Source organism: Polypterus senegalus, chromosome 12 (genome assembly GCF_016835505.1).
Source record: "Polypterus senegalus isolate Bchr_013 chromosome 12, ASM1683550v1, whole genome shotgun sequence".
Lineage (NCBI taxonomy): Eukaryota > Metazoa > Chordata > Cladistia > Polypteriformes > Polypteridae > Polypterus > Polypterus senegalus.
Genome location: NC_053165.1, coordinates 67,831,795 through 67,856,160, shown reverse-complemented (window position 1 = coordinate 67,856,160; position 24,366 = coordinate 67,831,795). Strand labels below are relative to the sequence as shown.

The following is a 24,366-nucleotide window of genomic DNA, read 5'->3' as shown; positions in this document are numbered from 1 at the left end:
TATCAAAATGAAGCTCCTTTTTTTCTGTAGTTGTGGACATTTTTTTAATGTGGTAAGAGAGCAATTGTTTTGGGCTGAATCCTGCTTTAGTATGGAGCTCTTTGGCAGTCTTCTTTCACAGCAACACCATTAAGTGATGTAGTTCTGCTGTAGGGCTTTCAGATTATTCAAAACAATAAGATTTGAATACTCGTGTTAAAATTAAATGAATATTAGATTTAGGGCTGTGTATCTGCATTGATGGCCTGATTAGATTTGATGTTGATTTTATCTTGATTTAATTAGTGTGCACTGATATATTTATTTGAAGTGGTGGCTTTTTTAGAGATTGCTTAACCATGCATAAAGAACATTAATATTATGTGACAAATTTCAGTAATGCATATTTGAAGGGTGTCTACATTGTGAGTTCATAACTTATGCATAAGCATGGAATGACATTTAAGAAGCAATAGTAGATTAGTAATGGACATTTAACATCGGTATTTGCAAGATGTGGAACAAAGTATTATTGCTCTTTTTTTAGGGGGAAAAAAATTTTACAACACTGCACTTATTCAAAATTCATCATAATTTAACTTAAATGTATTGCTACATCAGAGTCCACATATATTTGGAGGTAGTGGCTCCCTACTTTAATACAATGCAATGACCTGTACTTTATTTAAAATCTTAAATAGTATTTTTTATTCAGTGACCTATTCATGTGTTATGAATAATCTCCACATAGACACCCTTCAACTAAACTGTTGGCTGAATTTATTCTTCTATTAGACATTTAAAATGATCTTGAATTAGTTGAAAGATACAGTGGGAAGACTTGTGTCTTTCTATAATTCTACAAGTTGCACATATCTTCATTTGCTCACTTGTAGCAGTCCCATTAATCAGCCTCGAAAAATGTGACCGCACAGTTCCTTGACAGAAAAAAAGGAAGTGTTTTAAAACGAGGATCTAGATCTGATGCATATTTACAGCTGCGTTGGATGAATGGAACTGACAGTGCCGCAAATATCCATGTGGTGCAGCTTATGGAGCTGCGTCACATTGACTGCTTTGTACACACACTTACTTTGGTATCACAGGCTGCTATCAAAATTCCAACAATTGCCCGCTGACTTGGCCGGGTGCTGCAAACACTTTCCAGTAGAAGTACAGCAAGCTAGATGCTTAAAGAGATGTAACATTTATTGGACTTGCCAACTCGCAAACCTGGAATTGATGTGGTCCCGCAGTGGAACAGTCCATTGGAAATGCTAGATAGGTTTTGGGAACAACAGCCAGCCATCTCAGTAGTGAGGTTGCTTGTGAAGTGTTTGCTATTCAGCGCTCCTCTCTGCAGCACATGCCCCACTGATGCTCAGTTGTTTTTCAATGTAGTGACAAAGCAAAAATGAGCAGAAATCTGCATATAGTAATTGATCAGGCTAGAGTTTAAAAGATTGATCTTCAGACTTTAAGAATTGATATCAAGTTGTCTAAATGAAATATAAATGATTGGAAAATCAATTTTTTTTACCCTGGCCTAATTAGAAATGTATCTTAAAATTTATGTGTTTGCACTGTATGTTCTTTTCTTGGTGATATACGGAGTGAGGGACCAAACCTAACACTTGGCAGCATGGGTGCCAGTTGAGTGCTGCTGACAGGAGCTACCAGTCACTGAATGACAAACATGATTCAGCACTATCAGTTTTTCCTTTTCCCCATTTACAGGACCGGTAAAAGTAAAACTAGGTTGACCTTAATGTATTTGTCAGCCTCCTAAAATTGTCTGGAAAAATGCTCATTGATTGAAGTAGCTAAAACTAGAATTATTGATATTGAAAATGCTGTTTATCGTTATTTTAAAGCCATTAGAGTAACAAAATCATGAATGCAATATATTCCATTGACTTTAATGAAAGAGGACCAGATTTTGCGTTTTGTTACAAAGACATTACATTTATTTAAATGAAATTATCCTGAATTATCTTATAAATTCGACAGTACAGATATAATAGTTTGAATTATTATGTTTAGTAAGCAGTACTTTGCAGTTACTGGGTAGAATATGTCCGAGAATAAATTTGGAATATACACATGGCAAGATAAATTAGGTAGCCAATGTTGATATCTATACTAATAAAAGGCAAAGCCCTCACTCACTCACTCACTCATCACTAATTCTCCAACTTCCCGTGTAGGTAGAAGGCTGAAATTTGGCAGGCTTATTCCTTACAGCTTACTTACAAAAGTTGGGCAGGTTTCATTTCGAAATTCTACGCGTAAGGGTCATAACTGGAACCTATTTTTCTACATATAATGTAATGGAGTTGAGTTGGAGATGGCCGTGGGGGGCGGAGTTTCGTGTGACATCACGCCTCCTACGTAAGTATGTAGAGAACAAGGAAGAACTCTAAACAGCGATGAGCACAAAACGCCATTTCACAATTGAGAAGGCAGAAAAACATTATGAAGCAAATGATGCATACAAGCATATTCATAAGTACAGCTACTGCGGAAACAAAGCACGGCGTGAACCGTAAGTTTATATTAAATTAAGTTCATAGACAGGCTGCCACTAGCGTTTGTAATTTAGTGCCTGCCCATATAAGGCCGTCCATCAGCGGCAATCCAATACAAACACTGCCGGTAAATATTCACGTGTGAAGGACTGTGCTTATGCAGAGGAAGATGAGATGGTCAGGGTGGTGTTTGGCACAAACTCATTGAAACTGCGAGAGAAACTTTTAAGTGCCGGGTCTTAGCTGACATTACACGAGATGGCACCAGCACAGCTGGGAACCTTCGATGCAAGAACACCAAGCGGCTCACGGAACTGACGCAGTGCACAGACAAAAGCAACAGTTCCAAACAGTGCTGAACAAAAACCGAATTACACAATTGAAAAGGCAGCAAAAAAATATGAAGCGCCTGATACATAGAATCATATTCATAAGTGCAGCTACTGCGAAACAAAGCACACGGTGGAAAAAGTGAATGTCCTGCTAAAGGAAGACAGTGTAAAAAAAAAAACCCCGTGCATGCAGTTTGTCACATCTCAGATAAAGAGGAAGACGAGCTGTTTATTGATGCAGTAAGAAACTAATCGATGAATGAAACCTCTTATCTTTACAACGATTGACAAACACGGAATGTAACTTGAACACAACACATCCTACAAATACGACCCTGATTGAAACAAATAATGATAATCAAATCCTTGATGACAGCAACATTCAATAACACTCACAAAACAATTACTGTATATTGACAATCATGTTACGTTATTTTTAAAATGTTCCCCTTTTCATAACTTCTACTTCTCCACTGCGATACGCGGTATATATATAAATGTATATATATACCCCGATCTACAGTACATACTCTCGCATAGACAAGCCACATGCTGTGGCAATTGTAGAGTCTTCGCCTCTAATGCCGATATTCGAGGTTCGATTCCCGAGAGGGGATGCACTGAGTATGTACGCGCGCTACCTGATTCATTTTACCTTCGATCTCCTTGGTTTGGGACGTATGAAAAATATTAGGTTAACAGAATCATGTTACGCTATTTTAAAATGTTTCCCTTTATTAGCACAAGCACAGCTGAGAAGCTTGATGCATGTACTCCATAACGCTAAAAATAACACATTTAATCACACTTTCAATTCCAAGCAAACGGAACTTTTGTCAATGCATGATTTCCTGGTACATCCATTACACTGATGCACACATCACAGCTACAAAAATGTTAGAGTCGGAATAAAGCGCCTCTACGACTGATCATTTCGACTTCCCGAAGCCTTGATAAAAGCATGGTTTTGTGCACACTGAAAAGCAAGCAAAATTAGATGCATTACAGAAAGCGGACTTTGTGGCTCTTACTGGGGATCATTGGACTTCCGTGACCGTTAGTAATTCTAATTACATCTAATTACAAAATGTTCAATGATCACACTGTTTTAGCCTAATGTACAAAATAATTTTGGCTAATGTTACTCAGAGTTTAAAGATTAAGTTGGTCAAATTACCTTTTATGTTTCTGACTTATTTTTTTAAGAAGAAAACTGCACTTTATGTTGAAATTTTGGTTATTATTATTTAAAGACAATACTATTCTGAAAATCTACTTAAAGTACTTAAACTACCACTTTATTTTTAAGTCTGCCCAATTTTAACCAGGGATGATATTTTTGTTTCTGTTTTGAATTCAAATGCAGTTTAAAGGCTTTTTTTCAGAAATTAAAACAGCTTCAGTTTACAATATTCATGTCCATGTCTATTATTTGATTCTGTCACCCACTAAAACACTTTTAAATTAAAAAAAAACATTTGCGATTTGGGGCAAATTTACGTGTGCGATTACATACGATTAATCAAGATTAATTCTTACACAGCCTCTAATTAATTGGATTAATTTTTTTAATCGAGTCCCACCCCTAATATATATATATGTGGATATATATATGTAGATTTGTATATATATATGTGTATATACAGTATATATGTAGATATGTATATACAGTATGTGTATACAGTATATGTATATGTATATATATATATGTATGTGTGTATATGTATATATATAACTGTATATATATATATATGTTTATATATGTGTCTGTGTGTGTGTATATATATATATATATATATGACAACAATACTCATATCAATAACAAAACAATTACATTAACAATCATCTTACGTTATTTTTAAAATGTTTGCTTTTCTTTTTCATAACTTCTTTAACACACTACTTCTCCGCTGCGAAGCGCGGGTATTTTGCTAGTCTTTAATAAGTCCTTTCCTGAAATCCCCTCAAGGTTATAAAGTTCCTCCATTTGTTGTTACACAGGGGCGAGTCTCATGTCTGTTACAAATGAAATTCAATTCCTGGATTGTAATTTGATATTTATGAATGTCAATAACTAGTTTACTTAAGTGATAGTTTTTCTTGATGGGTATGTCAGTATTTTAAATGTCAAATCAGCATAAAATGATAGAAAAAAAAGTTCCCAGAATTTTTAGTGTGTGGCTCAGAGCAATGTGAGCTCTGTTGCTGATAGTAAAGTTGTATGTGTTAAGTTGGCAAGACACTTTAAGTATATATAATTTTTTTGTTTTTTGTTGGTGAAAACTATTTCTTTCAATAAGCCTTATTTCAGGTAACAGACAGTTGAGGCAGAACCTGATGAACACAGAGGTAAGGCAAGTGGAAATTAGCATTATTTTTCTTTTATTACTCTCAAGCCAGAAAGTGTGCTTCTGAAGAATTTTTGGTAATGGTATGCATTTTGCAAAAACATCTTAGTGAGGACTAGTGCTGGGCGGTATGACCAAAAATTCTATATCACAGTATTTTTCTAAATTATACTAGTTTCACGTTATTCGACTGTATTTTTTTCCCCATGCATGAGTGAATGTTAACCACATTTTCCACTGCAATTACTACAGTAGACTGGCGAAGAATTACCTATTTCACTGTCATGAGAATTGTACATTGTACAAAAATTTTTTTTTAACGTGCACACAAGTAATAATATAGGTTTGCATCGCCCCATAAAGTGATTGTTTTCAAGGGGGTGGCACTAATGAAGAGAAGGAATCACATTGCATGACAGATGCAGACAAAATATGGAACCTTTTTATTGAACAAATTTTGCAAACAGCTTAAACTAAAATTTTGACAACATATTTTCAACCATCCAAAGAGGCATTTAGAATTAGTAAAATATCCAGAGGTGCTTGTCAAAAGTTGTATTGCACTGAACATGACTTAGAAAAGGAATAAATAGTAAATATTTCTTGTAAACCAACTACACTTTTTGTTAATGTTAACAATCTCTGTCCACTGACACTTTAAACTGACTTTTTAAACAAGTTTACCATCATTAAACTGCATAATATTTAAACTAATAAATAATAGTGCAACTTCCAGTAATAATACTATTAATACAAGACTTCAAGCCTAGGTGCATTACACAGTATTCACCAAATAAAAATAAAATAATACAAGTGCAACTTTGTGATGACGTCTTTACCAACGGAAACATCATTAAGGCAAATTGGATTAATATGGACCTTGCTTCAAGCTAAACTATATACATAAATAATAAAGCTGCAACTTGCATTTATAATGCTATTTGTGGTATAGCTCTATGGAATCGTATTAGGTCTACCGTGAAGAAAAAAAATATGGACACAGGGAAGAAACAAAAACTATATATCGTGATTAAAGTCGACATTTCCACTTTATCCTCATAGTTTATTTTATAATTAAAGTAGAATGTTGTAAACTAAACTTCGTCCTGAAATCAGTGTTTAATTTACTAGATTTTATGAAACCCCACCATAAGTTAATGTAGCACATTAAATGCTTTGTGTTAAGTGTTCCCCGACCAAGTTTTTAATTGCTATGCGTTTCTTAAACTGACTTCCTCCGCACTAAGAGGAGGCGCCAGCAGCAATCACCGCACAGAATCCATTCACTTCATGATTTTCCTTTTCTCAAAGTATCTATCTATCTATCTATCTATCTGTATACTTGATATCATTTTCGGGATGCAGTGCGTTAAAGCAGGTATTAAACATGCATGGTAGTGCTGCTCCCTTGCAGTAAGGGGTCTCCAAGTGAACGTTCAGTGTAGAGAACTTTATATGAATGGGTATTGCACAGGTTTAACTTAAACATTCTGTAAATGTTGGGTTTGTGATATGGTGGTCAGAGACATGAACACAGCATTCAATGGATGTACTTCTGAGTGGGCTTTCTTTATTGCATGTGTGCTGTCTCTGAAATTAAAACTAGTTATAAACTCAGACCACTGAGTGTTCAGAACTTCAAAAAACCTCTTCATTATACATGTTTAATTATGCCATCCATTCAGGGTTGCGCCCATCCCAGCAAGCATTGTGTGTGAGGCAGGAGCAAATCCTGAACACCAGCACATCGCAGGGTGAATACGAGCAACACATACACTAGAAGGGTCAATATAGCATAACAAAACCCCACATCCTACATGACTTTGAAAGGAAAGTGAAGCACGCCGTGTAAACCCACCAGATAAACATGCAAATTCAAAGCAGGGTACACCCGAGACCTCCTTGCTGTGAGGCAGCAGTGCAACTTCCACGCTACCGTGCCCCCACATGATTAATAGATACTTTAATGCATTTCATTATGAAAATTATAATGAAGTATTTATCTTGGCATTCTAAATGTTCAGGGAGCAGGAATATCATGAAGTGAATGTATTCTGTGCGGCGATCGCTGCTGGCGCCTCCTCAGTACAAGATGAAGTCAGTTTAAGAAGCACGTACTGATTTAACATGGCTCGGGGAACACTTAACACAAAACATTTAATATGCTAAATAACTTATGACGGGGTTTGAGCAAATCTAGTAAAATATTCATTTAACGAAGTTTAGTTTACGATGTTCTTATTTAATGACAAATTACGAGAATAAAGTCAACATGTCGACTTTATTCTCGTCATAACCATTGAGATATAGTCAACATGTCACACTTTTACACAGTAAACATGTACATTACACTGTACTGAAAACAAAATAAACAAGTACAACTTGGCTTGCAGTATTATCCAGTAGTATAGAAACATTATTCACAGATTTGAACATAATGGTCCACATCCGACCTTTTAAAACCTAAAGTATCTCCAGGCAACTGACGGAATGTTCTCTGTCCATTTTCACCACGCAATACCACCACTACCGCATGCCTGTTTAGCGGTGTAGCAGTGAAAAAGGCCCCCCCTTAAACAGTTTCCTGTTGCGTCGCATTCTGAACGTAGTTTAGGCAATTTAAACCAGTGTTGCTATATAAGAAAAATCCATATCATAACAAAAATAAAAAACGGTTTTCGGTATGAACCGGTATACTGCCCTGCACTAGTGAGGACTCCCCCAGCATTTAAAGACACCATTTCTTCTTTTTGCTGCTCTCTGTGTTCACAAAAAGCAAGCTTATTCTAGTTCTTCTGTATATACATCTGCACTGTTCATGAAATATTGATACTTTTGCCCTTGTTTTCCCTTGAATATAAAGGATGAGTCAAAATAATGTTAACATTTGAATGGCAGAAATAATTTATTCACAAAACATACTTCATATGTGCACAGTGATTTACAGGAATGTCTCAACCTGTTTGTCATCCTGTTCAACACTTCATGTACAAAAATTGTATGTACATTGCAGTACCATTAGTGTTAACATAATTTTGAGTCACCCTGTATGTAGAAAATGTTACAGCTTTCCTGTTTAGTGAGTTTTTTTTTTTAATGTTAATTTTTCATTAGTTTACTTGATGAAAAGTGACAAAATGTAGTCGTATTCTTCCTCAGCTTATTTGGTAGATATATAGCTGACAGGATCCTAACTGTGATGCAGTTTTAGGTGTTTTCAATGTGCCTGTAGATTGTTCTGCTGTCCATAAGCCCATTTTTTCAAGCAGTATAGTGCTGTCTGGTGTTGAATTATGTAATTTCTGAATAAGGTTTCCATGCATGTTATTTTTCTAACTTGATACCTTCTAAAATTGAATACTTGTGCAGTTTTCATACATTCTTGAAGTATTGATTTGTAATACAGCAGCCAGTCATGTCATCAACTAGGAGTAATATATCAAATGTCATATTTCTTTTTTTACCTTATTGCCAGTCATTATACAAATATTGTAAATTCAATTGGTTATGCTGCAACCACCTTTAGATAATCTCTTAGAAACATGCTGTATTTTTGTGGTTATGGTGGGTCTTCTTTCCCTTTAAGCTGATGTAAGTGATGTGCACTTTGAATGCTGTATGAGCTTATTGGGTGGTGGAGACTTGCCTGAACATAGAATTATTCTGTAGATAATTTAGGTACATGAAGTCCTATCAAGTAAGCAATAATAATTTATAAAGTACATGGTGGCAACAACTGATGCAAGGAAAACACTAATGTGATGTTCTCACAGAGTCAATGAATCTGGTATGTTCACAACTTTTAATAATGTACCCCTAACATGATTACCAAAAAATTTATATGATGACTGTTTCCTTTGATATTTTAATTGTGATTGTCAATTGTGATGAATACATTGCAATGAAAACACTTTCTTTAGCCAAATGCATATACAGTGGAACATCGGGTCACGACCGTAATTTGTTCCAAAACTCTGGTCGCAACCCGATTTGGTCGTGACCTGGACTAATTTCCCCCATAGGATTGTATGAACCTGCACCTCGACATACTACACATCAAATGAAAATTCAGAGTCTCGTCTTTCCGATGATATAAACCATTTTGACACACAACAACCACAGCACTGACACTAAATCCTTTTTTACAGAGAAGTAAATACTTTTAAGAGTTGACTTTTCCTACCTTTGAAGGCTCTATGCAAGTCAAACATTAATATTTCTGAGCAATATTGATCTCATTCTGTCCGTAAGGCTCCAGGGAATATAATCCAGTAAAACGATTAGGTCCAAAACACATGATAGATCCTCAAAGGGACAAAAACTCCAGAAAACGTTTCTTAACTTCAGACTAGCTCCGACATTTTTTTTAATTTCTATTGGTCATATCAGACGTAATATGTTTCTGTCGGCAATAACCATGCTAAAGCATGTTACACGGAAGTGTTAGCTTCTGATTGACACCTAAGTTGGCCAATTACGAGGGGTCTGGGGGGTGACTGGCACCTCGTATAGCCAACGAGTGTCTCAGACAGCTGAACGATGACGCACAACTCCAAACCCGGGTAGAATCTACCAGTTTGATTGGACGCTGTGAGTGACACTCCAAACTTACAGCCAATGAGCAGCTGAGCACGCCGATATGTAACTTGCCATACCAACTTGTAAACAAAACCGATCGAAGCTGCACGAAGCTGGCAATTGTGCCAGTCTGCAGACTTCGTGCATGGTTGTTTATTGTGATTTCACCAAGTTTTTTCGCATTTTAAATATGGATAAACGTACAGATAAACGTAAATACACTCTCGATGAAGTAGTAGCGGCATGTACATGGTGTGACAGTGATCAATCGGACCGGGAGAAGTCTGAGGCAGAGAGCGACATGTGACACGCCCTTGTGCTTTCTGCCTGCTAGGGATTGCTACAATCAGTGGCACATGGAAAAACGTTGAGCTGTGTTGTAACAGTTTGTAAAAAATGTATATAGTCTGTGTGCTTTTTTTTTATTAAAAAAAAAGTAAAAAATAAAATATATATATTTTTTTGCCCATAAGACTTGTTTTGACTATTTTTATATTGAAATGTGTATTTTTTATTGTTTTTATTATGGAATATGAATTTCCATAACTAACAGAGTGACACTGTGTGTAGATATAGATTCCTTTAGGTGTAAGCTTTCAGTAGAGCCCTCATTGATATATGTGGGTTGAAACATTCAAAAGTTATTGCACTTTTTCCATACGTTCCAAAATGTGGATAATGGATAAACCATAGGTCCCTCTAAAAAGCACCTGGACATGCCCACATAAAAACTGGTGTAAAAATTTCATTTTTACAGGTATTCTTTTCAAATTTGAAATGTGAGTAGTCAACAAGTTATTCTGTTGGTACATAGTGTGTTTCTGTCCCCACCTACCTACTGCAGCTATAGAGGCCTTTATTTTCACAAAAAAACTTGGGCGAGAACAAAAAAATTTATTTTTTCTGTGAGTTCTAATGTGCATAACTTTTGATCAGTCTCACTTACAGTGATTCTGACTACTAAGGGTGAAACTAGAGAATGTTACCTTTACAAAGAGACCAAACATGTTTATACTTCAGATAGTTCAATAACAGCAATGCTTCTAATTTTGAGAAGTCAAATTACAAGCGATTTAGCAAAAATGACCCCGCTTGATAAGGGGTTTAAAAAGTTATTTTTTCATTTATTTTTGTCATCATGCTGCTTCTAATTGATTCTGTTCACTTGCAAGTAGGGCAGAGCAATATGGAAAAATATCACAATATCAGTCAGTATTGATATATAACAATATAAATCAAATCACTATTGCTGTCAATCTTAAATGTTCCTCTTTAGTCTTAAGTGAAACGTGAAGATACAAGATTAATTTTGGTTTAAATATTATTTTTCTGTCAGAAATTGAGCATGACAAATGTAATGTAGAACATTATACAAGTGTATTTCAAATAAATAAGTTTAGGTTGTTGGTCAGCTCCAAATAAGTAAAGTAAAATATTAATCTAAAATCTTGAAGCTTTCAAGATTTACAGGAGAACACAAAGTAAATTCTTTGGTCACTTATCAATAAACTAGCAAAATACCCGCGCTTCGCAGCGGAGAAGTAGTGTGTTAAAGAAGTTATGAAAAAGAAAATGAAACATTTTAAAAATAACGTAACATGATTGTCAATGTAATTGTTTTGTGTATTTGGCGGCAGCGTCACGAAGTTTTCGTCTAGCTGCATCAGAAAATGTACCACGACGTCTGACACGCCTCCTTTTTACTGTGTTTCTCCTCTTTTACTGTTTTATATATATATATATATATAGCAAAATACCTGCGCCTTGCAGCGGAGAAGTAGTGTGTTAAAGAAGTAATGAAAAAGAAAAGGAAACAGTTTAATAATAACGTAAGATGATTGACATTGTTATGAGTGTTGCTGTCATATATATGCCTGCCTGAATAAGTCACCCTCGCTTCTCTCTTACTTTTTTACCGTTCATTTAATCATGGCTAGTGGTGGAAAAATTATAAAATGGAAGGAGGATTACACTGAGGATGGCTTTACCAAAACAATTATTGATGGCGAATCGATTATTCATAAAGCTTGAATTGGTGATCTGTTTTTCTGTGTTAACCTTATATTTTTTCATACTTCTCAAACCAAGGGGGTGCGAGGGTAAAATGAATCGAGAAGAAAAGGAAACATTTTAAAAATAACGTAACACGATTGTCAATCTAACCTTTTGTATGTAGTGCCTGGAGGATTCAGTGTGGAGAAACTAGATACCGCGTGTGTATTAACTTGTGGATTTTTCTGTGAGTATTTGGTGGCAGTGTGACGAAGTTGCTTCGGAAGACGGCGTTAGCCACGGAGCTCAGCTCAGAGCGAAATGAGGTGAATGGGAGGGGAGATGATGACGTCACTCCTCCACCCGCCTTAACTGTCAATCCCCCCACAAACACAGTCTCTCGGAATTTGTATAAGCACAGCCTTTGAACTGCAATTTGAACTTAGTTAGAAAGTAATCAAAACTGTCGTTTATACCCTGCGTCCTCTCATTAAACTTGTATCCCGCATTAGCCATGGGCATGACAAACGCCAACGGCAGCTTGTCTATGAACTTAATTTAAACTTTAGGTTTACACCGTGCTTTGTTTCTGAAGTAGCTGCAGGCATGAATATGCTTGTGCAGTATGTGTCACTCGCTCGCTTCTTATTGTTTCGCTGCCTTCTCAATTGTATAATGCATGTTTTCTTCAGCGCTTTTTGGAGGTTTGCTGGTATTACCTGTCTTTGTGGGAGCATGCTTTCAAAAAACAGTTTACAGTGCATGTTACTTGGCTTGTTGTTGGACTTTAGCCAAATATCTCCATAGTACCAAATTCCTCACTCTTCTTTTCATCTACCTTGTCGTCTTTTGAGCCCTGGGCTGTGTCTGTTTGGTGTCTTCTTCTTTAACGCTGATTTTTTTTTTTCCTCGAGTTTTTTAAAAATTTTCTGTCATCATTTAATCTTCTCACTCCCAATCCTGATGTATTCGCATGCAATATGGAGTTACATTACTGCCAAAGTTCCATGTTCAAGGAAAAAACATTTTGTAAGCGCAAGTGCGAGTTAACTCCATAGTGCACGGCAGATGTAGCCCAAACATTAGCACGTGTGCTGTTGTCAGCTACTATGCTCAGTAGTGTTTGTGTCAACCTAACGAGACATGGCTATAGCTCTATTCCATCCTTTTGGCATTCTTGCACTCACTGTGCTAGTTGGTTAATAGCTAATGGCTATTGTTTGTCTTGCTTGCTTTATAGGTTTACTGCAAAGTTTTGCTATATTGCTCAGTAGTGGGGAGGATGAGTATAATATTCTTGTGTGTGGCTGATATCATCTTGCACAAGTTTGTTGACTTGCTGCATCATATTCAGCCCTTTATTCATCATTTTTATACCCAGGTAATCTGCCACTCTTGGTCCATCATTTAGAGTGCACTAAACTTCAACATGCAGCAAAAACCCACTGCACTTTTTAGTTACTTTCAATCTGATGTCATTTTTGCCATGCAGCCCTCAGAACTGGCATAGACATGTCAAGTGTAAACCATGCTTTTTAGGTAGTTAGGGCATTTTGATGTACTGAAATTAGTTGTTTATAAAGAGCAACACAAAATTAATATCATAAATGAAGAATTGGGTCTTATTTTTATCCTTGTTTTTGATCAGGAAAATATTGCATGGACCAAAGATATGAAACATGAGGCAGTTTGCCATGGCTTTGTGAGTCTGTAGTTTAGTTGTCTTGAATTAAAAATGGTAGTCCTGGGCATGTGAACTGCCAAATCGTCCCACAACCCTCAATTTGTAATGTTTATTGATCTAAGCCATCCAGTATCCAGTCTTCCAAGTGGAATTTCACAATACCTGGAAGTGTCCAACTCTTGTCACTTCAGTTTACTTACATCCAGGTAAAAATGTTAACTCCAGTAACTGATTTGGAAATCACTGTGCATTCTCAATTCAGTTCACAAATTGTTACACCTCCTGGTTACTTGAATTTCTTTAATAGACAAGTATCAATGTAGCTTAATTGGAACTGATTGAATGTTTGGATTGTTTTGTTACTTGTTCCTGTATTTGACTGCGCTTGCATTCTAATATCTTGCCATGTCCGCCTCAGAGATGTAATTTTATTGACAATAACTTTGACAATGAAAATTGAGTAGGAAGGTGTGTGAAATGAAAAGAAAATGAATGCATCAGTAAAACGTTACCCACTATTTGTGTTCTAATGTTTGAGGTTTACTGTGTTAACGTACAGCAGCCCTGATGTCAAACGTCTTGTTTTTACCCGATATTTTCAAGTAGTCCTTTACTGATATAAACAGTATATTCCTATCCACACCTTGGTATTGATTTCTGCCGGTGTTCTTTTTGCATGGTTATGCTGTTCACTCCTTGAGTGCCAACTTCAAATTCTTATTTTTATTTAGATTACTTAACATCATCTTTTTTTTCTGTACATCAAATACCACATGAAAGGTGGCTTTAAAATTTATTGGTCGTCAGTACTGGAAATACACACCACTACATGTAATTTCAAGTGGCTTAAAATCAAATATTGCACAGAGGAACTGAAGAGTTGATTGATGAATTGATCCCAATCCTGTGCGACAAACCTGCAAAGGAAATAAGAGTTTATGTTAAATACAATAACACTAGTAGTAATATCGTGCCTTGTACGTTAATAGAACAATTAATAAATATTTCTTATCAATTTGTACAGGGGCCAAATTCATTTGGTGTGCTTTGTGTGTTTTAAGTTGGTTTTAAGTTTTTATTTTTGTCCAGCCGTAATACAATATTTGTACATTTTTAGATTCAAAAATTTTATTGCTAATATGCATGAATGTTTTAGTTAAGGATTGTTTTATTTTTTGAAAGGTAAAAATGACTGGAAGAGCAAGAGCTCGTTCAAGGGGAAGAACCCGTACCTATGAAGTTCAGCCTACTGAAGCTCCTGGAGTGGTAAGGCTAACGTTTCTGTTAGGTCATTTTAGTAGGCTTAGCGGCTCTGTTTAAAGATAGGTAGGTTATTGTTGTTGTTGTTGTTGTTTTTTGTTTTTTTTTTTTAATCACTTATTTATTTTGTGATATATAAGACCTGAAGAACACCTTGCAAACATATGCAGTTTTTAATATCTGGAAAACATTTGGGATTAAATTGTCTAGAGATCTTTATATAGACAACATCTTTGCATCCTATGAACAATTACATTCCAAATTTAACTTTCCAGCAACACATTTCTTTCACTATCTTCAAATTAGAAACTTTGTTAAACAGAACCTGCCCGATTTTCCTCATCTCACACCCTCCTCTATGCAGGAAAAAATATTGCTCAGGTTGGAATACTCAGCATTTCTGCAATATGTAAAATTATTTTACGGTCCCTCCCTTTCAAAGATCCAAGAGGACAATGGGAAAAAGATCTCTTAATTAATATATCAGGAATGGAGTGGAAGGTAGCAATGCAGAGAATTCACTCGAGCTTCATATGTGAAAAGCATACAAGTATTCAACTCAAAATTATATATCAAGCACATCTGTCTCGCTTAAAACTGTCCAAAATGTTTCCAGGGCGAGATCCAACCTGTGAACGCTGCAATCAAGTCCCAGCCTCACTGGGTCACATGTTTTGGGCCTGCACCAAATTAACATCATTCTGGACAAAAATTTTTAAGTGCCTTTCAGACAGCCTTGGTGTCACAATCCCTCCTAACCCATTGACAGCTGTGTGTGGTGGGCTAGCAGAGGGGCTTAAAGTGGAGAAGGACAAACAAACTGTGATTACCTTTACTGCACTATTGGCACGCAGACTTATTTTGCTAAACATGGAAGAATCCAAACTCTCCTCTTTTAAGTCATCAGGTAACTGATGTTTTATACTATTTGAAATTGGAAAAAATCAGATACTCCGTTAGAGGATCTGTGCAGAACTTTTTCAAATCCTGGCAGGATCTAATCAATAATATTATAGAATAAGCTCTTAAAGCACTGAGGAAGTAGCTCCCATTTCTTTTTCTTCTCTATTTTATCCACCTATTGAACTCATCAATTTTATATATTTTTACAAGCTTTAAGTTTAACTCTGTTGGCCATGCTCACTTTCTCAGGGGTGGGGATTAATTTGTTTTCAATCCTATTTTTTGTAAAGATTTATCTATTTGTATGGAATGATTACAATAAAGTAAAAAAAAATATATACTGTGTGTATGTATATATATATATGTATGTATATATATAATATATAGATATATATAGAGAGAGAGAGATAAGCATTTTATTTTTACTTGCGTAAAGTTTCAGATATCTTTGACACTGTACCGTTAAAATAAAGAAAGCAATAATTCACTTGGGAGTGTTTTGTCTTGTTTTTTTTTTTTTGTTTTTTGTAGGCACCACTGGCACCTGGAGCTGCAGCCACTGTGCCTCCTGCAGAAATTGAGCAACTTGGCCGAGGGAGACAGAAAAGGCCCACTGGGGCAGCTGTACCTGAAGGTAACAAATGTTTAAACTCCCCCCAAACTCTCACCCTACTCTACATTTTTTCTCACTTGTGAATGTTTCCTTAGGAGGAATAAGTCAAATTTCTGCTGGTTTTCAACAAATGACCATTGGGGAGAGAGGTGGAAGACGGAGAGATTTCCATGATGTAGGAGTTAATACTAGACAAGCTATTGGACATGTCCAGGAATCAAAGATGGGTAATTTGTTTGTTGCTATTTATTATAACAAGGCTCTTTTAATTGCCATAGCTGAGATAATTCCTCTGAATCTTTTTTTTTTTTTTTCTCCAATTAACATTAGATGCTTCCTTCCTGATCTCATTGGACCTTAATTTGCTGATTGTTTTCTGAATTAGTTTTAGTGGGTTTGTCTTTGGATTATGAGGTTATGGTGTTTTTTTTAGATTGAAACTTTAAGAATAATTGAGTTCACGATCACAGTGGGCCAAAACCTATCCCAGTGACCTTGGGCACAAAGCAGGAACCAGCACTGTTCCGCATTCCCACAAGGCCAATTTTAGAGTTGCAGGGGAACATACATGCATGTATGCCTACAGTGATTTGGGAGGAAAACCCACCTACATGTAGACTCTGCATGAACAATCATGGGGAGTTGTATTTAAATCTAGATTGGTGGATCTGGGAAACAGCAGCACCAATTAAGGTGCTTCCCTAACATCCAAAATGTTAATTACATGTCCTTAAAAAATAAAGTGGCTGCATTGATTTGTAGAATTTTGTTTTGGACAAAAATGTTACTGCAGAAGTTGCTGTATAAATGTGCTGAACATTTATGGAAATGAGTACAAATATTTTCTCCCTTTTCCATAACAGGTGTTTCTGGTTCCCCAATTGAACTGAGAGCAAACTATTTTCGCATCCTTTCTCGGCCTCAGTGGGTGTTGTATCAGTATCATATTGATTATAATCCTCCAATGGAGTCTCGCCGTCTCAGGTCTGCTCTTCTCTTAAAAAATGAGGATCTGCTTGGAACAACTCGGACTTTTGATGGAAGCATTTTGTTTCTTCCGCACAGACTACCCAATACCGTAAGAACTGATATTATTATCTACATGTTTAATTTTGTTGCAGATACTATCTTTACTGGGTATTGTGCAAATGTTTTATGTAGACCATTTAACAAGGTATGACATTTTTCCTCTTGCTTTATCTATTTTTTATCGAATGCCACTATTGAAATAATCAGCTTGTGTTAGGCTGCTGCCAGTATTTGCTAAGTTGTCATATCAAACAGTGAAGAAGTGAGTAATAAAGTAGTTGATCTGATATAATAGGTGAAGTTCCTCTTCTGGTATGGATTTTGAAAGAACCATTTTAACAGTACACTAAAAATTTGTGGAAAACCTGCAATCATTGTTTAAACGTAAAACAAAAAAGTGCAAATTTGATTTCCTGTTGATGTGTTAGTGTCTTAAAGGTGATGTCTTTGCATGCCAACTTGAATCTGTAATGTGCACTTTAGTCCGATTGGTAAGTCGATGCAATGAGAAAGAAAGAGGGCAAGAAAAAGCTATGTATTGTTTGTGTTAGGATCCAGCACGAGTGAGAGAGAAATAGCTTTTACTTTTATCAGCTTTAGAGAAGAGAATACTTTGTAAAAGTAATCAGTCTTCACACGTGAAAATGGTTTGGGGTAGCCAACTATATATTATTCCCTGGCTGCAAAAGGGTATTAAAGACCGCACTGAAATGCACTCTTTGAGTTCCAAGCTGAATTGATCTGATATACAAAAAGATGGCGGCTTTAAAAGCCAGAACCAGAAGTGATGTCCATCTTGGCGCTGGAACCAGAATTGGCGTTGTCGATGTTGAATCACACAGCTTTTCCCATATTTGGCCTGCAGAGACAACAGAAGTAAGTTTAGCACACTCTGTCACACCATGGCCTGGCGGATAATTACGTTCACATGATCCACTCTGTTTCCTCCTAATAGCACGTGTGACAATCTGCTATCAAATTTGTCTGGTTATAAAAGCATTAAGAAGTGTTTCAATGTGTACACAGTCGATTAATAAATTTTCAAAAATTAAAAAAAAATGTTTGCGTCTTAAAAGGGTATACAAATACTGTACATTACTCTACATTTGAGTCAATTTAAAAAAAAAAAACCTTTTGGGATTCCATAATTGGTTATCACAAAGGCACCATTTTGATAACATTGCCCAACTGGATGTCTACCAAATCCTTGTCATTCAACTATATATTAACTATGTGCATGGTGCATGACAGAGTACAAAGATTATTTTATCATTCAATTCCAAGACTCCCAATATTTCTGTCATCTTTCAAGGGCAAGAATAATTGATCAGCAGCTATATTCAGGTTTAGCTAGACTATGAGTCTTCAGCTTGCACTTAAATGCTACATCAGATTGGACATTCCTTACTCAAGCAGGCAGATCAGTCCATGTAAAGTTTGACTACCCACAATTATGCAAACACGTCATGATATATTTCTTGTCTTAAGTTAAACTTAAAGTGGTCTCCCCAAGCAACTGTTGCAGTACGTTTCAGAGGTGACTTTGAAATGTGTTGTCATATTTCCAGATAGCCTTCTACAGTTTGCTGATTGTACAAGAAGGCCAACACATATTATCCTTGTGCGCCTGTAAAGTAACTGCTAAGAGAGAGTTCCATATATTACATAGACTATAACTCAGGATTTAACAGTGTAGAAGTGAGTGGTTAATTGCTCATTCAATCAGTTAAGTCTTGCCTTAGGTAGTGCTGGTAATTAAAGCAATTTAAGGCGCCAAAGAAATGTAAGGATGAGTCATCTCGGTTTTACTTTCCAGTGGGGATGCAAGAGATATGAAGATATCTGTACAATTTAAGGTTTATAAATCGGCAAAAGTCCTTATTAAACACTGTCTTTCTCTATTGTTATGCAGATTTGTCAATTGACATTTTCTGGATGAATATTGATTTTTCAATTTAATTATTTTTCATTTAAACAATTTAATATCAATTTTTAAAACCTCAAGATCAATCTTGTGAATGTCTGTCATGCTGATTTATTATTTGTAGATTTTTGCTTATCTTTGTTTTTGGTTGTTGATCCAGTAGATGTTATACTAAGGTGCCTGTTAAGTTTTGCTACAGAAAAAGCACTTTACTGCTTGGCATAGAATCAGAAGGGTCTGGCTGCAGGTAGGACAGCATAAAACGGGTTGTGCTCTTCAGACTCTTAAATCATATGTGTGGACTTCTACAGATTCAAAAGGGTCGTCTGATCCAGTAGTTGTTACTAATGTACCTGTTAGGGCTTTCTGCAGAAAAGAGTCTTACTACTTCTACTTCTCCTGAAGTGCTGTGTCCTCCTTACCTAAAATCTACTTCTTCAACGCTTAAATCAGGTGTGGACTTACACAGATGTGTGGAGTCAAACAGTGAATCAGTAAAGGACATCTGGATAAAAGCAAAGCCATATGTAAGTTGTAAAACACGGAGTTATCATGGTAATAGAACAAATCTGACAAATTACTGATCCTAGCATCATCCTGAAATGTCTCTTGTCATATCCAAACAAGTAGAGCCTAAATAGTCTACACTGGAGACTGCATTTAACTCCAAGCTTAATTTGTCTCATTCCTAAACAATAAGAATGTATAGCAGTTTTTATCTGTAAAGGTATGAGACCTTACACTAACCAGGTTTCCATCCAACGAGTTTTTGCGAAAAAATATTTAGCGCTTCAAATTTTAGCTGATGGAAATGCTAATTGTCGATAAAATGTTGTACATGTCGACATAATATTTTTCCATTTAACTTTAGCGCATAAATTCCATATCGATACTTCAGATGTCGCAAAAACTACATTGGAAACACTTTTTGTCGGAAAAAAGGGCTTTAACGCAAATAAATGTGTCACATGATACATTTTCATCGCGTGCAATCAAAACGAGAATAGCGGAGTGGTTCGCATGGTCTGATGAAGAGACTTGTTATTTCTCGTGATGAGCCAATGCAGTAACGGATAGGCTGGGTCTCCTGCTACTAAAAGGGGTACCTGAACTCCCTCTACATCAACTGTAGCCTGGCGGTGTCTCTCAGGATGTCTAAATAATACAAAAACCGCAAAAGTAATTTACTGTGCCAGTCAAAATATTTAATAAACCGTGTGTTTCATTATCTAAACATTTTTTTCTTATTATTAAATGGCAGATATTTTAGCATATATGAGAAATTCTCTCATTAATATGAACTTTAGTTTTTTTTGATTAAACATCGGTATTTTGTATTAATTCAAATTTCAGTTTTAATCAAAAACCTTGAGGAAAGCAGGTTACAGTACTAACTCAGTTGTTATCGCACTGAGAAGGGATGTTGAAAGGTAGGCTCACCTGTACAGATCCTATGCTGCAAACACAGCTGCATCATTGGCACTTCCAGGAGTACCAACCCAAATGTCTTGTTTCATGCACCTGTCATCAACAAGGCCCTGGAGAACAATAGATGGCCACCCTTTGCGAGTAATGTAATCGCGGTAGCCTTCCGTCGGGGGAAGAATAGGCACATGCGTGCCATCCAGAGCACTGTAAATCTTTGGCACAAGATGCACCAAGGGAATTGCGGTATGCAATTTCATTGGCCTCCGCTACAGTCGGAAGTCTGATATAACGCTGCATTAATTTTTCTTTAATAGCGGTGCACACAGCATATACACATCGATGGACGGTAGTTTTACTAACCCCGAAAGTTTCTCCAACTACTCTATACTCTGTGCAGGTTGCAAGCTTGTAAAGGGCGATGGCAATCCGCTTTGGGGTTGGAACCGGTGGTCGATGACAACCTGTGATGGGCGCAACATCAGGACTGATGAATCCACACAACATCTCACACATCGGCCGTGTCATTCTAAAATGTTGCAGCCAGAGATTTTCTGTGAAGTGTCTCCCCACCACCTTCTCCCAGAAGGTCTTATTCCATCGTCTCTCCTATACCCGTGGGTTTCGTCGCACTGGGGTACTTTCTTCGAGCTCTAGGGCTATCAGACAAGCAACTGCTTCATTCTGCTGTCATCTTCGGATATTATGTAAAATTCCAATTATCTGTGAAACTGAAATAACAGTAAGCTGGCAAATTTCAAAAAATTGTCTGAATAATCTCTCCATTTCTTTGTTTAGTGGAGGGGGTGTAACGTGGAAAACAAAAGGTAGATAATTTGCGACCTACACAAAATTATGTATGGAAACGGCTCAAGGGCAGATTTTTTTTCACGATACAACAAAACTTATGCGACAGTTCGTTTTGGAGGGGATGACGTCATCACGCACACCATTTTATCGATAAAAAGCCAGTTGGATGGAAGCAGGCTGGAGACAGCAAATTTCCCACATTTTTTTTTACATATATTCTGTTTGTCGATAACAAAACGTCGCAAAAAACTGGATGGAAACTTGGCTACTGTTAATGACAGTGAGGGCTTTAAACAAACAATACAGGTTTTTGAACTGCTGTATACTATACCATCAGGAAGGCAAATGAGTGAAGTCGTTGTACCTAGGCTTATGATGATCTTAAGCAAAGATCAGCCAACAGAGTAGCCCTAACTTGTGACAGCTGGACACCCAGGGCAGCAGATTCTTATTTGACTATCATACATCATTATGTTAAAAATGACTGGTTGTCTGTGGCAGATGTGTTGCAGACAAGCGCACTCCATGCCAGTCTGACCAGGAGCAACCTCGCTGCTTATACAATATGCAGAGCTCCAAAGTACTCTTTCTTTGCGTGACCACATCAGTCACAAGTTTGTGCGTTGGCAAGTGTAATAAACATTGCTTCTCTTTTAATACATAGCTATAATGGCTGTACAGCTATTGTTGAAAATATTTGCAAAGCGTATCACCAGGCTGACCAAGAAGACAGTTGTTTGAATTTTCAGAGCAGCCTTTGAATCCAAATTGAGCATGTGTGCAAGGGAGGTGATGTAAAGTAGCTGTACCGCACAGAACAAATTAGTGGAGTTGTCACTCAAAGTGGCTGTTTGTATTTTATGTTCTGTTCATCCAGTTCCCCTGTCAAAAAGCCTCAGCACTAGATCCTCGTTTTAAAACATTTCCTTTTTTTTGTCTGAGGGCAGTTTTTTGAGACTGATTAACGAAAGAGTTAATTTGTAGAGTTACAAAAGAACTAGCCAACCCACGGTGTACCATACGCCCCATAATCAGGCCGGTTTTTTTAATAACTTTTAAGCACAGGGAGAAAATTAACATTTTAAAAATTGGTAATGTAATAAATCAGCAAGAAAAGCAACATTGTAACAATGAACGGAACGAACCAATCACACAATCGTACGTGCGGCGCTCAGGTGCGGAGGGTGGAACGGGAGTAGAGGAGAAGGACATCCACTTGCTCCCTCCGTCATGCTAGTCTGCTGATTTCTCGTCCAGTATGCACTGCCTGCTCATGTGCCCACCTGCAACTCGTCACTCGAGTTGTTGTTGTCTTTGCACAGTCCAGATGCACCTGTGACTCACGTAGACTTTTCATTGCTCTGTGCGATTTTGGCTTCCTTTCTATATATAATCCACCAAGACCACCCGACCACGGTGGTAGCGAGCTGGGAGGGGGGTGTGTACAAAGTGCAGGAGCATCTAAGAAGACGCATGTTTGTTGCGGATGCGAATTGCTGTATGTAGCATGTAAAACAGTTTGCTATGGTGTACGAGGTCGTGCATTGTAACCGAAGACTTGGTTTTTAAAGACTGCTCACTTCATTGTGTTTTAACCTCAGTTTTAAAGCATTAAGGATCTCATGGGATACCCCTCGCAAACTGTTTTACACGCTGCATATGGCGATTCACCTCCGCTAGAAACATGCCTCTATGAACAGTCAACGTGGGTCGGAGCTGCATGTGACCCCTACGACAGACGAATATAAATGACGCCGGTTTTTCTGTGTCATGGCGTCCGAGTTTGTGGGAGTGGCTCTGTGAATTGTCCAATGGTCTTGTAGTTGGTGGGCATGGCTTCTTCCTGCGTGCGCCATAGGTGTCTCACTTGTCGGCAGTTCAGTGAATCCACGCCCCTTCCAGCGTGCTTTCCATGGTTGTCTTGCCTTAGTGAATTATATATATAGATAGATGTTTATAATAAACGAATGTTCCTGCTGTCTCTTAAATTTTGACTAATTCAAGATTAGTTCAATAGGGGAATAAATTTGGCTAATAGGTTACTGTGTAATTGCAATATTTATTTTTTTATGATATTTGCTAGATCCACATCCTAAAAATACTGATGTTCACCATCCATTACTAATCAAGAGTTGATTCATTTCATGCTTATGCATATATTATGAAGACACCATGTAAACATCTTTCAAATAGTATTGCTGTAATTTGTTACATTATATTACTGTTTAATATGCGTGTTTTAATAGTCTGTAAAGTTAAAAAAAAAAAAAAAAGCTAGAACTTTATATACATCAGTACATGCTAATTAAATAATAACATTGATAACTGAATGGAATTGGGACCAGAGTGTTCTAAAGGCAGAAATGGGTGTCTTCGCATTGGTTTATTGGGTGCACATAAACCTGTTCTTTTAGGTTCACCCTTCATTAAAAGTTCTCTCCCTCAAGGATGCAAGTCCTTGAGTTATATCTCATTATTTCAGCTGAACTTTTAACCAGTACCATGAGAAGATGGCTCTTAGATGTCACTTGGTGATTGATCATTTTACCAGATAAAGTGCAGAGACTGCATTCCCAAGAGAGATTAAGAGTGTCTGTCAGAAGCTTGCTAATCCATGGATTTGTGTTTCGGCCTGGCAAAATGAGTGCTGCCAGTCTGCCCTTACAACATGATTATGTGATTAACACTCATAACAAACTCCTGTGCTTGAGACTTGGACAATTCTAAATCTAGTTGCAGAGGAGGTAACTAAAAGACCAACAACATCACTTACTCAATGCTGTCATCTACACAGGGTAATGTGCTGAGCTGCCAGCTGTACTCCTTGTTCACTTTGTGAGTGCGTGACCAAGCACAGCTTCATCTCCAGCATTTCATTTGCTAATGACACCACTATTGTAGTTGTAATTATTACCCGTAAATAGACAATTTACAAAAAAGAGATTTGCTATTTGAGATTTT

The 24,366-nt window shown here is 36.9% G+C and overlaps 1 protein-coding gene across 4 annotated transcripts in view; it reads left to right on the top strand.

The window, feature by feature from the left end:
• piwil1 (piwi-like RNA-mediated gene silencing 1) overlaps positions 1–24,366 on the top strand; it is a 61,606-nt gene that overhangs the window by 11,117 nt on the left and 26,123 nt on the right. For all 4 annotated transcript variants that reach the window (XM_039772671.1, XM_039772668.1, XM_039772670.1 and 1 more), the window contains 4 exons: positions 14,624–14,707; positions 16,136–16,238; positions 16,313–16,444; positions 17,081–17,295. In XM_039772671.1, the coding sequence (XP_039628605.1) occupies positions 14,630–14,707; positions 16,136–16,238; positions 16,313–16,444; positions 17,081–17,295 (528 nt within the window). In that variant the 5' untranslated portion in view covers positions 14,624–14,629. The remainder of the gene's footprint in view (positions 1–14,623; positions 14,708–16,135; positions 16,239–16,312; positions 16,445–17,080; positions 17,296–24,366) is intronic.